This window comes from Eleginops maclovinus, chromosome 4 (assembly GCF_036324505.1).
Source record: "Eleginops maclovinus isolate JMC-PN-2008 ecotype Puerto Natales chromosome 4, JC_Emac_rtc_rv5, whole genome shotgun sequence".
Lineage (NCBI taxonomy): Eukaryota > Metazoa > Chordata > Actinopteri > Perciformes > Eleginopidae > Eleginops > Eleginops maclovinus.
This window is the reverse complement of record NC_086352.1, coordinates 31,110,117-31,125,629: the sequence shown is the minus strand read 5'-3', so window position 1 is coordinate 31,125,629 and position 15,513 is coordinate 31,110,117. Positions and strand designations below refer to the sequence as shown.

General features: G+C 40.6%; 1 protein-coding gene across 1 annotated transcript in view; it reads right to left on the bottom strand.

Annotated features, from left to right (window-relative positions):
* The window catches only part of LOC134863090 (dynein axonemal heavy chain 5-like), a 123,159-nt gene that overhangs the window by 64,034 nt on the left and 43,612 nt on the right, over positions 1-15,513 (bottom strand). The window contains 15 exon segments of the mRNA XM_063881360.1: positions 4,368-4,544; positions 5,206-5,340; positions 5,551-5,768; positions 6,529-6,660; positions 6,888-6,945; positions 8,497-8,631; positions 9,071-9,265; positions 9,886-10,073; positions 11,593-11,700; positions 11,961-12,031; positions 12,450-12,622; positions 12,696-12,842; positions 12,926-13,141; positions 15,202-15,279; positions 15,281-15,331. Of these exon segments, the coding sequence (XP_063737430.1) occupies positions 4,368-4,544; positions 5,206-5,340; positions 5,551-5,768; positions 6,529-6,660; positions 6,888-6,945; positions 8,497-8,631; positions 9,071-9,265; positions 9,886-10,073; positions 11,593-11,700; positions 11,961-12,031; positions 12,450-12,622; positions 12,696-12,842; positions 12,926-13,141; positions 15,202-15,279; positions 15,281-15,331 (2,082 nt within the window).

Below are 15,513 nucleotides of genomic sequence, written 5' to 3'. Positions count from 1 at the left end.
ACGTATATACGGAGATTGTTCCGGCGCGAGCGTGCTTCTAGCTCGGTCAGCTTAGCCTGCAGGGCCTCCTGGTTCTCCAGCGCCTGGGTGAGAGCCTCCTTTGCTGCCGTGTCCCAGTCTTCAATGTCAGATATACACCGATTCGGTGAGCGATTTGTGTATGTCGCCATCTAGCGACGGGGCCATTGCTGCGGTGTGCGTGCTCAATCATTACACTCATTATCCATTCAACAGTCATTGATGCTATCAATAATAGCAAGATAACCATAACCCCAAATGAATAAAGTTACTTGGTTGGACGATGTCAGACAGTGGCCTCCAGTTACTGATGAAGGTATCTGAAATTACTGATATTAATTCATGAATTAATATAATTAAATATTAGTAAACGGAAAGTAGAAGGAGATGTAAACACAGCTAGCTTCCGTTGAATTGACTTACTGACCTTAGCATGCTAACTAGCATTTAATCTTTAAGGACAGCCCACGTGATTAAAAAATAATGTAATTATTAATGTTGGAATTAAATACTTGTTTCAGCAATAAGTATGACATATTAAAATAGGATACAGCAAGAAAATAGACTGTCAACACACATCGCTATGTGTTGACGTTTGTTGTAGCTAACATGCTAACGCAAGCTTACATGCATACATACTAATTTCAGTAGTCGACATAGGTTAGTATACATAAGGTAAACAAACGTTACGTGCAACTTCAACTTTCAGATAATCACCATCATCACGGACATGTAACGTTAGCCAAACATTACCTTAGCACGGACCTTCGCATACGTTAGCATAGCCTAAAATGTGTTCACACTGTAAACAAAGGCTCACAATGGTTAACTAGGCTAATTACCTTCACCAAGAAAATACTGAGAATAGGCCTACTTACCGTGCTGTTTTTATTTGGGATGAAGTTCTTTCTGTTGATGTTTACTATCCACACCTTCCGAACACCTTCATCCTCCACACGACCAGGGAAGCGGTGTAGACCAAATGGTCTACTACATGGACAGTCCTCTTTTACGCTTAAATTGTGTGTCTCGCACACAGACTTCTTCCATAATTGAAGCTTTTGGCTGTTATTGAAGCAGCCGATGACGGCACACGCCCTTCCAGACTGTCTGGGCATAATTATTGCTTTTCACAAATCTCGTTCACAAATCCAGCGAAATATCCCTTTTACTGTCTATGGAAATACCGCGAAATACACACCGCACGCACACCGCATCAATGGCGGCCGCTCTACTTCCGGTCACTTCGCCGAATCGGTGTATACGCTGTTCGGCCTCACCCACTCTTGCAATGGTGGCTTGTAGCTCACCTGTAGTTTACTGGAGTTTACGGTTGATTTCTCCTCTAAACTCGTTCAACTCGTTCTTCATGTCGTTACGAAAGGAAAGCCGAAATTCACTCATTTCACTTTTAACATCCGACCTGAGCGCACGAATCTCGTTGTAGATGGCCTGCATGACGGGGTTAGCTTCTTCCTCGTCAGCGCCGCCATTGTTCTCATTGCTTTCCTCGTAGCTGTAGTATTTTTCTTCGACAGTCTCTCCTCTATCGCGTCTTGAGTCTTGTTTAAATTTAGTATTTTTTGTTTATCCCCTTCCATGATAAGTTTCAGGGTAGTTTTTTAAAAATCTAATGTTCTTCAAAGGCGATAAATATCCGACCGGTTAGGAGCTGGGTGTTCAGGCTGCCATTCGGTTCAGCGTCACCACCGGAAGTCAAATATAATATCATTTTAATGTTTTTCGTTTGTAAAAACACTTTGGGAATACTTTTAGCAATAAAAGGTGCTTTACAAATAAAATGTATTATTAAAGCACGTTTTTGTTAACCTTCAGTATTCTGTGGATACAACGTGGATTAGTAATATACTACTCAATCATATCATACAGTATAAGCATATTATGTGTTTTTATATGAACAAAGAAACTACAAGTGTAAAATAAAGGTATTGGATAAAAACCTACAAAACTGGCCACTTTAATCTGGTTTAAATTTAGTATAACATTTTAATACTTCTGGAAGTCAAGTACAAGTAATTATATATAATGCTTGAATGAATAAGTTACATTCCACCACTGCTATTACGTCATTTCATAATCCTAAATAAGTCAAGAATGATTTATTCAAAAAGCAGGGAACACACAAAAAAGAGGCAGGTTGAAGGTGTTGTACTGGGGCTTTAGAATATTAAAATACTGACTTCAAAATACACATGTAAAATAACAACAAAAGTAATGTACTATTGTTCTACAGCAGTGGTTCTTAACCTGGGTTCGATCGAACCCCAGGGGTTTGGTGAGACAGTCTCAGGGGTTCGGCGGAGGTCAAGACACACACCCGACTCATATGATTCGTGATGACTCGCCCCGCTTGGCCATTACTGGCTGCAGGTGATCACGCTACATCGCTTGCTGAATTCAAGGTGAAGATAGCCAGATTCGATGAAAAGGCTACTCTTCCTGTTCTCGGCTTTGTACCCATCAACAAACCGATCCTCACAGCCTCGTACGAAGTTGCTTACCTGATGGCAAAGCAGGGCAAACCACACACCATTGGTGAAACACTCATAAAACCAGCTGTGTTGAAGATGGCGAATATCATGCTGGGAAAAGCGGCTGAAGTTAAAGTTATCCCAAATTCCTCTTTCAAATGACACCATCAGCGACAGAATAGAGGACATGAGCAAAGACATCTTGGCTCAAGTAGTTGCAGATCTGATTTCAAGCCCGGCAAAATTCGGCGTCCAACTCGACGAGACCACAGACGTCTCCAATCTAAGCCAGCTTGCTGTATTCGTGCGCTATGTGAAAGACGACATGATAAAGGAAGATTTTTTATTTTGTAAGCCTCTTACAACAACAACAACTAAAGCAGCCGATGTGAACAAACTTGTGGATGTCTTCTTCAGAAACAACAATCTTTCGTGGGATAAGGTTTCTGCAGTTTGTTCGGACGGAGCTCCAGTCATGCTGGGAAGAAAGTCTGGTTTTGGTGCGCTAGTGAAAGCCGATGCACCACACTTCATTGTTACGCATTGTATTCTGCACAGGCATGCGTTGGCAACAAAAACCTTGCCTCCAAAACTGGCAGAAGTATTAAACATTGCAGTGGAATGCGTGAACTATGTGTGAAATAGTGCTCTGAGGCACCGCATCTTCAGTGAGCTGTGTAAAGAAATGGGCTCTGAATTTGAGGTACTTATACCATTCTAACGTTCGGTGGTTATCCCGGGGACAGGTGCTGAATCGTGGTTTTGCCATGCGTGTGGAATTAGCCCTGTTTTTGCAAGAGCACCAACATTGTGTTGGTGAGTTCATTCTCATTTTAGCGTACATGGCTGATATCTTCGCAGCTCTCAATCGTCTCAATCAGCAAATGCAAGGCGGTGGAGCCAAAATCATCGAAGCGGAAGAAAACCTGAAGGCTTTCAAAAAAAGCTACCGTTATGGAAACGATGAACAGAGATTGATAACTTCGCAAACTTTCCCCTGCTGGACTACTGTGTAAGTAAGATCGAAGATGTGTCTGGAATCGGAGACATTTCTGTACCCGCGGAACTAAAGCAAGCAATTGCCACGCACTTGGATGAGCTTGCAAAGTCTCTCGACGGATACTTCCCTACAAGAGAGTCATATCCAGCATGGGGAGACAGCCGTTCACGTTTGGTGTTGAGACAGCAGATGTCAATGATGAATACATCGACGAAATCATTGAAATTCAGCAGAGCCAGGTTCAACAGCAACTCTTCAGAACAACAACGCTCTCAACGTTTTGGTGTCAACAAATGGTAACGTACCCTGTTATTGCTAAGAAAGCCCTGGAGGTTTTCATACCATTTGTTACAACATATCTTTGACAGCAATCCTTTTTGAGAATGCTGGACATAAAAACTAAGAAAAGGAACAGACTTTGTTGCAAAAATGACATGAGAGTGGCACTTGCCAAGGTGAAGCCGCACATTTCTGAACTGGTCTCTCAAAGGCAACAGCAGAAGTCACACTGATTTGCAATAAGTATTCATTATGTTTTTGTTTTTGTGTGAAAATCATGTGCTGGTTTTGTTCTTTGAACACAGTGATGTTGATGCACGGTTCATTTTGTGCACCAGTAAAACACATACCTATGTCTTGAATTTGAAAAAATCACATTTTATTTTTCCAATAAAGAAGGGTTCGGTGAACGCGCATATGAAACTGGTGGGGTTCAGTACCTCCAACAAGGTTAAGAACCACTGTTCTACAGTAAGTCCCTGTAGATGTGTTTGCACAGAAGTAGAAGGGACCTGAGAAGAAGGTTAAAAACCCTGCCTACGCTCGAACTGCAGACTCTTCCTCCTCCTGGTTCTCACCTGGTAGCAGGACGTGAAGCAGAGTCTCAGGGCGTCGGCTTGCTGCTCCGGGAGCTTCTGCAGCCAGGCCTGCAGAACAGGGCTCCAGCCGAGCACCGAGGAGCTCATGAACACCATCCCGTTCCTGGATACTGTTGCCGGGGAGGCGTTGTCAATGTTGTGAGGCTCAAAGACGATCTGCAGGAAAGATGCACATTCACATCACATCAAATCTGCTCGGTGACTCAGTTATATTTAACACACATTAAAAGCTCTATGATTCATGATTCATTTATCACCTGTAACCTCGACTACTACTAGTTCTACAAGAGAGGGTAACATCAGTCCATTTTCAAATGTTCACACTGGCTTCCTGTCTGTCAAAGAATTGACTTAATATATATACCGCTAGTATTGGTTTATAAAGCACTGAATGGGTTAACGTCTAAATATATTCCTGTTTGGAAGTCTCTGCTTCTGAATAAATGACTATGAATGCCTTCAACTCCTAAACTCCTCTAACCCCTCCCCCCTATTCCACCTAGCTTAGCACTTTCTACTTTTGTTATTTTTATTTTTTTATCTTGCTAGTAAAGCGCTTTGATCATCAGATACGTATTATTTTTATTATTATTAATGCTGATTTAAGCACGACATAAATGGAGTCCATTTAATTAATATAATATAATTTTAGCTAAATACTTTGTTCTTTGTTTAATCTTATAACTACATATGCACTGCAATGTAACTTTTATTCTTGTGTTTTATACCTGTATTATCCTGTTTCAGGCTGCTTTCTATTCTCTTGGCTGTTTTTCAATGAATTTCTGAGGTTTTTTTTATGTTTTTTGTGAGGCACCTTGCAGCAGGGAGCCATGGGGATCCTGTCTCCATTCGCCAGCGTCAGAGTTTTGTTGTCGTCCAGAACAGAGTTCAGGTTCTCGATCCAGATGGCGTCCACCGGGCCGTCCAGCACGATCCAGACGTATTCACCCTGACACACACAACCTCATTTTTATATAAATTACCCACCAGTGGTAAAAGTCTAAAAACTAAGATTTTAAGTAAACCAATTCTGAAAACAGTATCACACTTTCACTTTAATTGATGAAAAAGAAAGATAGAAACATCCCGCTGCTCAGAGTAAATCGTGAAGTTTTGTTAACGGCTCTTTCGTTAATCTGTGCTGTAATATCCCGCCCACCTTCTTGGCCTTCAGGGTCTTCCTCCACAGGGTGGAGAAGATGCCGTCGGTCCAGTCGTTGGTGGTGACATCCAGCGTGCCGAACATCTGCGCGGCTGTGATGGCTTTGGGGTTCATCCTGACCTCGCGGTGCGGGGAGCCGCACTCGGTCATGGCCCTCATCAGCGTGTGGATGCAGGAGGTCTTCCCGGCCCCGCTGGGACCCAACGTCATCATCCCTGCAGGAAGACAGGCGGATAACAGGTCAAAACAGATGCATGGTGCACATCTCAGTATTCTCAGTGTTAGTACACTTTATTTAGGTCAGAAAAACAATCAAAGGGTTTCATATCTCTACACCTGAATTTGTATAACTGGCTTCATTGACAGCTTTCACATTTCTAAGTAGGGAAGATAACTGATCTTAGTTTTATTTACTGGTAATTTCTACTTTCTATAGAAATTCTAAAATCTTAATCTGGCACCATTTATTTCATCAAAGAGATTCAGTTATTGGAGTTACAGTATTTAAGTATTTAGCATGACATGCGTTAAATTTGAATTTATCCAACAGAGAACTAAATAATTGAAACACTAAAACACTTTTTGGTTAACAGCTTCAAACAGTTGTACAGTACAAATAAGGTAAATAAAGAGGTATTATGTTCATGATGAGATTATACACACAATGTTATATTCTATCATAACTTAATGTAAAGGTTTTCTAACAGCTGTTAGTAATTTGCAGTATTTAACAAAGAATGCAATAAAAAGACAGTAAGTGCTTAATCATTCTAAATGTACGTACGTAATTAGATGCATCCTCAAAGTCACTGCCCAATAAATCAATCTTAGGACCCCCACATTTGAATTCAAATAAATAAATCTCCCAGCTGTAGCAGTAAAATTCTAACAACTTTCATAGCCTGTTGTCAAAAGTTGTCAAAAAGGTAGTCAAATTATCAGGGATTTGTTGCTTCTTCCTGTTAGGATCTGTACCATGTCGGACTCTCTGCGTCTCGTAGAGCTGGACCAGTTTGAGGATCCAGGGAGGGTGAGGGATCAGAGCGGCCTCCTGAGCCTGATTCAATATGGACGACTCCAAGTCTGGATACCCAGCTTTATCCAGAACTGCAGGAGGAGGAGAAATGAAAACATACATATTTAATTAAAACTTTTCAATGGCCATGATATAATAAATGTGGTGATTTCAACATAAATAAATGAGATGACAGCTTCATGTAAACTTTCTCAGTCCCCCTGAACATGTGCCTTAGAAGCTCTACACCAACCGATCGATGTTCTCGACAACACCCTAACTGAGTTTTTTGAGATAGAAGTGAGAGATGGAAACTTACCAATACTAGGAAACAGGTCATTGATCAGACTCATAAACAGAGGCTCATCCCCGTCCACCTGAGACACACAGAGGAATCATGTAACTGCTGTCATAACAAATAATTATTATTCCTGTTTGTGGAAATCTTCAAGCTACGTTTAAACATACTGGTGCTGTAAGTTGCAATGGGGCTAGAAACTTTTGGAGCTAGTTAAGCCTGCTTTTAAAAGAAAGAGTCAGCAACAGTTGAAGGATATACTGAAGCTTTGTGCAATATATCATGCTTACTGTAGGCCTTGAAATGGCAGACAGATTTGCATATTAACCTGAAGGCTTACAGGTAGCCAAATGATGATGGGGTCATTATTCTGCAGCCATTATATTGTGCAATCAACCTTCACTTCATAACGTTAAGTTCAGATAAGTTAAAGATACAAACTTGTGCATTCCCACTTAATTACATGAGGTAAAATACACCAGTCCAATTACAAAATAATAAAAATATTGTTGTATGTTACTATTCTTGTCATGGTTATGGGGTTTGGTTAGTTTTATTTTGAAATGTATATTCCTTCTTGTCTCTTGTCTGGTGTCACTCCCTGTGTTTGCCCTCCTGTGTCTTAATGTGTTCACCTGTTGCCCCTGTGTTTCTCCTCCCCTCTCCAGCTGTGTCTTGTCTTGTGATTACCCTTGTGTATCTAGTCTTTGTTCCCCTCTTGTTCCTTGTCCGGTTGTTTTTCCTTTTTGCTTTTTGTGTATTTACGCGACCCGGCCTTTTTGTTATCAGCTTTACTTTAAATAAAGCTCGTTTTGGTTTCATCCCCATACCTGCCTCCTCTGTTCACCCTGTGCTTGGTTCCTGTCACCAAAACCCTGACAATTCTAACTTATTGAAGCCTGAAGTTACTTTCAAAAGGCTCTCAAAGAAAATCCACTGTATACAACTCACTGCTATTTTAGAGGGAAACATTGAAGACTGTTACTGATTCAGATGAATAAATTAAATAGAGAGCATTTGCGTGCATCATCACTGAATCTCCCTCGACAATGTCCAGATACATTCTCTACTTTGTACTTAATTTACTCTTTATTGAATGCACAAGAGAGAAGCCCTGATCATGTGTCTTTTTTTATAGCAGAGCAAACATGTGCAGCATGCAGGAATAACGTCTGGTTATTCAGTGTGTATGCATTTATTGATTGATTAGTTACTACTTTAAAAAACAAATGTTTGTAAATGAGGCCCTCTACATTTCTGGTGGTCCTGGGTTCAAACACTGTATATTGTTAATATTTCTATGTTAGACCAGTTAGAATAAGGTTTGTGTTTTGTACTGCAGTTTGCTGGACTTGGCCTCTTGCCTGTTTTCTGGATCCGAATCTGTGAAACCTTAAAAAGAGCTTCGCAAAATGGAGAAAATGAGGATTCACATCAAGTTCCTGAGAAGTGGGAAATGAAAGTCAATTTAAAAGGGTGTAGGAGTTATGATACTGAAGTGTTTTAGGTCAGTTGGAGTATGCAGGCTTGCATGTAAACAGGAATGTTGTCTTTTTCAAATCTCCTGGCATGTTTTGCAGAAATATAAATAATTATATACTGTATTGTCTTAAGTACTGATAACACACACCAGTTTGGAGAGGTTCATGTCTCTCAGGACTCTCATCACCACAGTCTTCTCCGGTTCTGAAGGGTTGGATCTCTTCACAGCGCCCAGCGTCCTCAACACCGACAAAATGTTCCTCAGGCCAAAATCATAATGGACCTACAGAGTAAACACAGAACTGATATCATGAAGTAAAATGAAGCTGAACAGAAACACAAAAGAGATTATTATAACTGAGAAATGCATGTTTAAAAGAAACAAAAGATGCCCTGTGCTCAGGAGCCAAAGTTTATAGACATTTTAGATGTTTTTGTGTTTTATGTTTGAGATGTTGAGCATTACTTTGTGCTGCTGCTGTTCACATGCCTCCTGATGCAAATCTAACAACATTATTATTATTTTCTCATATTTCTCTGGTGTAGGATAATGGATTTAGCTTGAACAGCATTTCTTTGTGCACCCCTGTGCTGCATAATTACAATAAATGATCCTTGTTATGAGGTAGAGAAATCTAGCCGGTAAATGTCATAACAGCAGGAGAGCGTTTTGGAGTTGTTTCTGAATATTAAATGTCATGATGGGGGCCGTATCTCCGCACCTGTTTGGAGAGCTGCTCCTCACACAGTTTGTAAAGGGTGAAGAACTTCCTGCTGAGCACCTGGTTGTCACGGAAACCTGCGCTGGCCAGTTTGACCCTCATGATGATGGCACGGTCGGGGACCATCATGGCGACCGTGCGAAACTGGATCTTCAGGTTCTCAGGAAGCTCCTGTCGACCGGCGTACCCAGGGTTCTGCAGGACAGAGGGGTTAGTTCCAATCTGCACTTCTCTACATTTGGGTAATTTGTTTATTTCACCTTCATTTAACCAGGATAAGTCTCATTGAGATTAAACATCTCTTTTCCAAGAGAGTCCTGGCCAAAGATAGGCAGCAGCACCGTTACAGACAACTTAAAACAATCATAACCCAGTAACAGTCATAAGAAGATCAGCCAAAGCCTGTGCACTCAACTGCATATATTATTTTTTACTCTCTAATGCTGGTTTATTGCCTGAATTTTATGTTGCATCATTCTCATGCATTACTATATTTGTACTGGCACTATTTTATTCTCGCACTGTTTTATTCTTTCAAAAATGTATTTGATCTTGCGCCATTTTATTTGGGAGTTATAGTTCTTGCCCTTTTTTATTCTGGCATCATTTTTATTCTTGCACTGTTTGAATGATTCTTGTCATATTTATTTATTGCACTTTTGTTTTTTATTGTTTGTCTTTGGTTTATTGTATGTTGCATTGTTGGTGGAGCTACTGCGCTGTATCTCTTGTACAAATACCAATAAAGCCTTTGATCTTTCAATAGTTCCTGTTATTTTACTTTCAACAAATAGCCTCAATAATGGAGCAGTTACCATGGTGAGGAAGATGCCGAACTCGGGGTCCATGTCCACCACGTCGCCGTCGCTGAAGATGAACTGCTTCTTCTTGTTCTTCTTGCACTGCAGGACGACGTAGATCTGCTGCGCGGCGACGGACAGGACGGGCAGCTCGATGCGGTTAAACTCATCGAAGCAGCCCCAGGCTCCAGACTGAGCCAGACCTGCAGATACATTAGTACACAACCTGAAGAGACCCCGCAACACAGCCCAGCAGATCCTGAGGGGCTTATTTTGTTGTATACATGTGAATCCTCGGACGTGTGTTTGGCCACTTCCTCTAGCTTGTACAATCATACATGGTTTACCAGATTTAGACATTGCCAGGGCTGGGTATCAACACCCATTTCTTGTTTCCATTAGATTTTGGAAATTTCACTTTACAATACCAATTTTAGTTGGATATAAAATAGGTCCTTACTGAACCAATGCTGGAAAAAGGAGACCTCTAACATGTCACATTGTTAAAATAATAATGTTGACGTTAAGAATAGAGCAGTAAGGAGTTACAGCAATGGCTTGCTTCTTTGCACTGGCTTCCTGTTCATTTCTGGATCCACTTCAAGATTTTACTTATTGTTGTTCAATGTGTAAACGATTTAGCACCTTCTTATTTATCTGAGCTCTTAAAGTCACTTGAGTACTTTAAAACACTGCTGAAAACCCATTTCTTCTCTCTGGTGTTCAGCCCCAGCTAGGCAAGTTATCCTGGTTTAACTTTATTTATGCAGTAACGTTATTGTTGCTTTTGTTGTATTTCTTTTTATCAACTTTTTATGTGTACAATTATGTCTTTATTCTTCCATTGATTGCTGATTGTCTTGTGTTAAATCTGGAAAGCATTTCTATCAACTGAGGTTGTTTTGAATAAAGGATCTTCTTTACGGCCTAAGAGTAAATAAAATGCCGTGTCATGCATACTTTCCTATGTGTGAAAATTGCCAAGCTCTTTTTTATGTTGTTTGCATATTAAATAGACGAAAGATGATGAAAGACCTTCCTACACAAGTACAACAGATACATCACACAAAAACATTTGCAAAAACTGATAAACAGACATAGGACGTACAGGTATCAGAGGCTAAGGTATCAAGGAATGTTTATGCTCAAAAACTGATTAGGGAATCTGACACATTCATCTGTTGTCATCTAACAATCTATTTATCAAAATAGTTATCAGGGTAATAAACAGTATTTCATTTCATCTTACTGTACAATACTACATTTTGCATTCTGTTCTTGTATATATAATATTCCATTTACGTGTATATAGACTTCTTCTTGCACTATTTTGATTTTATTTGTATTCACTTAAACATTTTGCAATGTTCTCTATTTTATTTTATTGTTATTTCTTTCACTATTCTTACTGGTTTTAGTAGTTTTATGTTCTATATATATTATGTTGCATTGTTGGAGGAGCGTGGGACTTAACTTTTTCATTGCCATATCTACACTGTAGCTACTGTGCACATGACAATAAAGCTTTTGAATCTTTGAATCTTGCGGGACTTGAAAGAAATCCAATTCTCTCTGATGATATCTTGTTATAGTTACTGGGGTTATTTGTCGTTTAACTGGAATGTACAAAGGTAATTCTTCAAGTGGAACTTTTACAGGTTCAAAGTCAAACACAGCAGTTTGGAGTGATGCCATCAGCAGCGTTTAATGACCCTCACACACCTTTGTAGATGCGTCCCAGCCCTCTGTAGTCCATCTGGTCTGAACAGTTGAAAACCACCACGTATTTACCCAGACAGCGACCCATGTCTTTAGTGGTCTCCGTCTTACCTGCACACACGCACACACACACACACACACACACACACACACACACACACACACACACACACACACACACACACACACACACACACACACACACACACACACACACACACACACACACACACACACACACACACACACACACACACACACACACACACACACACACACACACACACAAACACACACACACACACACACATTTACATAGCAAATTGAAACAAACAATATAGGTCTTTTTCGCAGACACATACTAATGTTACCTGTTCCTGCAGGACCGGCCGGGGCACCCCCCATGCTCATCCCCAGAGCCTGCGCCAGAGTTATGTAACACCTGGACATCGTTTAAAGGAGCATCAACATTTTATAAAATATGTATACAGTTTACTTTAGGATGATGATTTAAATTGTATGCTACCTAAATGTTAGTCCACCACATTTTTGAAGCAAATATTATCCACCCAGTTTTTGTAAAAAAATGACCTAAATTAGTGTAACTTTGAGAAGCTACAACAAGATAATGATATGACATGTTGGTGATATACACAGATGAATAGTGTATTATATATACTATATATAGTATATATATATATATATATATATATATATATATATTTAAATGTAACAATGTCTACATGTGTTGTCCCTGTGGAATAAACAAATACATAAACAGATATGCAGCTCAGCCTGGGCAAAAGAACAGTGTGTGTGTGTGTGTGTGTGTGTGTGTGTGTGTGTGTGTGTGTGTGTACCTGTCCGTCAGCGGGGTGATCACAAGTCTGTCCGTGCAGCCCAGGTATTCGTTGCAGTAGCTGAACTCCACATCTGTGATCTGGATCACACATCTGTCCGTTTCCTCCAGGAAGTAAAACCTCGACTGTTTCTGCCACTCAAAATCTGAAGCAGACCGCACGTTCAGACGCACCTGAGGGAGAGAAGACATTATGATGACAGACATATTTAAAGATATATAGTTGTACGTCCCTGTGTGTACGCACCAGCTCGTCGAATATGTCCCTCTGGTGGACGTGGATGGTGATGAGCGTCTCGTACTTTGTCCTCTCGTTTTTGCTCAGGTCCCGGGTCGTCATGTCGATCAGCTCGTTGAGGAGGTCCAGGAACTTCTGATTGGTCTTCTGCATGACCTGTCAGCCAATCAGAGAGGTGAAAGTGAGAATAGAGGTCTGACAGGTTTTTCCCTCTGCTCCTATCTTCAAAATAAGAGCACCTGCTTGTCAGACTTGCTGAGGACGAGTGCGTCCTCTGCGTCTTGGGTCCAGATCATCTGGATCCCCAGCAGGCCGACCTGAGCAGGAAACGCAGACTGGAAGTCCAGGAGCTTCAAGGCGGGGTCGCTCAGGGTGAGGTGGGCCTGACGGATGATAGTATGGAGGGTCTGCCTCACCCCTGCTAACAGCTGTCCCAACCACACCTCCACGTTCCCCTGCAAGATACACACAGAGATGCAACCTTCATGAGCCAAACAATCCAGATGTATGACATGCATTTAAGAGGGTTTAGTGGAATAAATTACAGCGCAGAGAGAACTTTAATAAACAGAGCAGTCTCAGTTATTTGCATGCAACCAACTAAATGCTAAGCCAACTAGGACTATTTACAGACGTGGACAAAATGGTTGGTACCCTTCCGTTAAAGAAAGAAAAACCCACAGCGGTCATTGAAATAACTTGAAACTGACGAAAGTAATAATAAATCAAAATGTATTAAAAAATAACAAAGGAAAATCAGACATTGCTTTTGAATTGTGGTTCAACAGAATCATTTAAAAAAACAAAATAATGAAACTGGCCTGGAAAAAAATGATGGTACCCTTCAGTTAATATTTGGTTGCACAACCTTTTGAGTCAATCACTGCAATCAAGCGATTTTTGTAACTCTCAATGAGACTTCTGCATTTTGGCCCACTCCTCGTTAACAAACTACTCCAGCTGTCTCCGGTTTGAAAGGTGCCTTCTCCAGACTGCATGTTTCAGCTCTTTCCAGAGATGTTCAATAGGGTTTGGATCAGGGCTCATAGAAGGCCACTTCAGAATAGTCCAACGTTTTGTTCTGAGCCGTTCTTGGGTGTTTTTAGCTGTGTGTTTTGGGTCATTATCCTGTTGGAGGACGCGACTAAGACAAGGTTTCTGACACTGGGCAGCACATTTCGCTCCAGAATGCCTTAATAGTGTTGAGATTTCATGATACCCTGCACAGATTCAACACACCCTGTGCCAGATGCAGCAAAGCAGCCCCAGAACATAACAAGCCTCTTCCATGCTTCACAGTAGGTATATTGTTCTTTTCTTTGTAAGCTTCATTTTTGCGTCTGTAAACATAGAGCTGATGTGACTTGCCAAAAAGTTCCAGTTTTGTCTCATCTGTCCAAAGGACATTTTCCCAGAAGCTTTGTGGCTTGTCAACATGCATTGTGGCAAATTCCAGTCTCGCTTTTTTATGATTTGCTTTCAAAGTGTTGTCCTCCTCGGCCGTCTTCCATTAAGTCCACTAATCTCTTTGGAAGTTGTTCGGGGTTCCTTGGTTACCATTCGTATTATCCGTCTCTTTAATTTGTCATCAATTTTCCTCTTGCGGCCAAGTCCAGGGAGGTTGGCTACAGTCCCATGGACCTTAAACTTCTGAATAATATGTGCAACTGTAGTCACAGGAACATCAAGCTGCATGGAAATGCTCTTACAGCCTTTACCTTTAACATGCTTGTCTATAATTTTCTTTCTAATATCCTGAGACAACTCTCTCCTTAGCTTTCTGTGCTCCATGTTCAGTGTGGTACACACCATGATACTAAACAGCACAGTGACTACTTTTCATTCTTTAAATAGGCAGACTGACTGATTACAAGTCTGAAGACACCTGTGATGCTAATTACAGGACACACTTTAGTTTAAGATGACCCTGTGGGCAAATTATTTCCAGTCTTTTCTAGGGGTACCATCATTTTTGTCCAGGCCAGTTTCATCATTTTGTTTTTTTAAATGATTCTGTTGAACCACAATTCAAAAGTAAAGTCTGATTTTCATTCGTTATTTTTCAATACATTTTTATTTATTACTATTTTTGTCAGTTTCAAGTTATTTCAGTGACAATCGTGGGGTTTTCTTTCTTTAACGGAAGGGTACCAACAATTTTGTCCACGTCTGTAACTATATTACCCCATAGGAAGGGTTTAAAATCAGGCCTGTGAACCATTTTCGTCACCCCCTGCCCTCCTTCAGGTACAAAATAGTATTAAAAAAATATATAACATAATGTGCCTTTTATTTTGATACAACATTTTATCTTCTGGTTGGTTCAAACCAATTGAAACAACCGCTTTATATAATAAATTACAAATATGCATTCAGAGATTCATTTGTTCAATGCTAGGTTTCAAGTTATTTAAGTAATTCTTTACAAAAGTATTACGACGTCTTTCGTGCAGTTGAGAGTGTGTGTGTGTGTGTGTGTGTGTGTGTGTGTGTGTGTGTGTGTGTGTGTGTGTACCTGTGCCAGGACAGGTTGCCTCAACTCCACAGTTTCCCCTTCTTGAGACTGAAATCTGATGATCTGGTCGTAGTTTTTTCTCGCTGAAGACGACTCTGTTAACGTTGTCAAACAGACTCAGCAGATGTGCCTGAGACATGGCCAGAAAGAGAGATAGAGGGAAAAATATTTTTAATATTTAGGTAAAGTAACCTAACTGAAAATATAAGTGTCATCTTTCAGTTGTTCACCTGTGTTTGTGTGTGTGTGTGTGTGTGTGTGTGTGTGTGTGTGTGTGTGTGTGTGTGTGTGTGTGTGTGTGTGTGTGTGTGT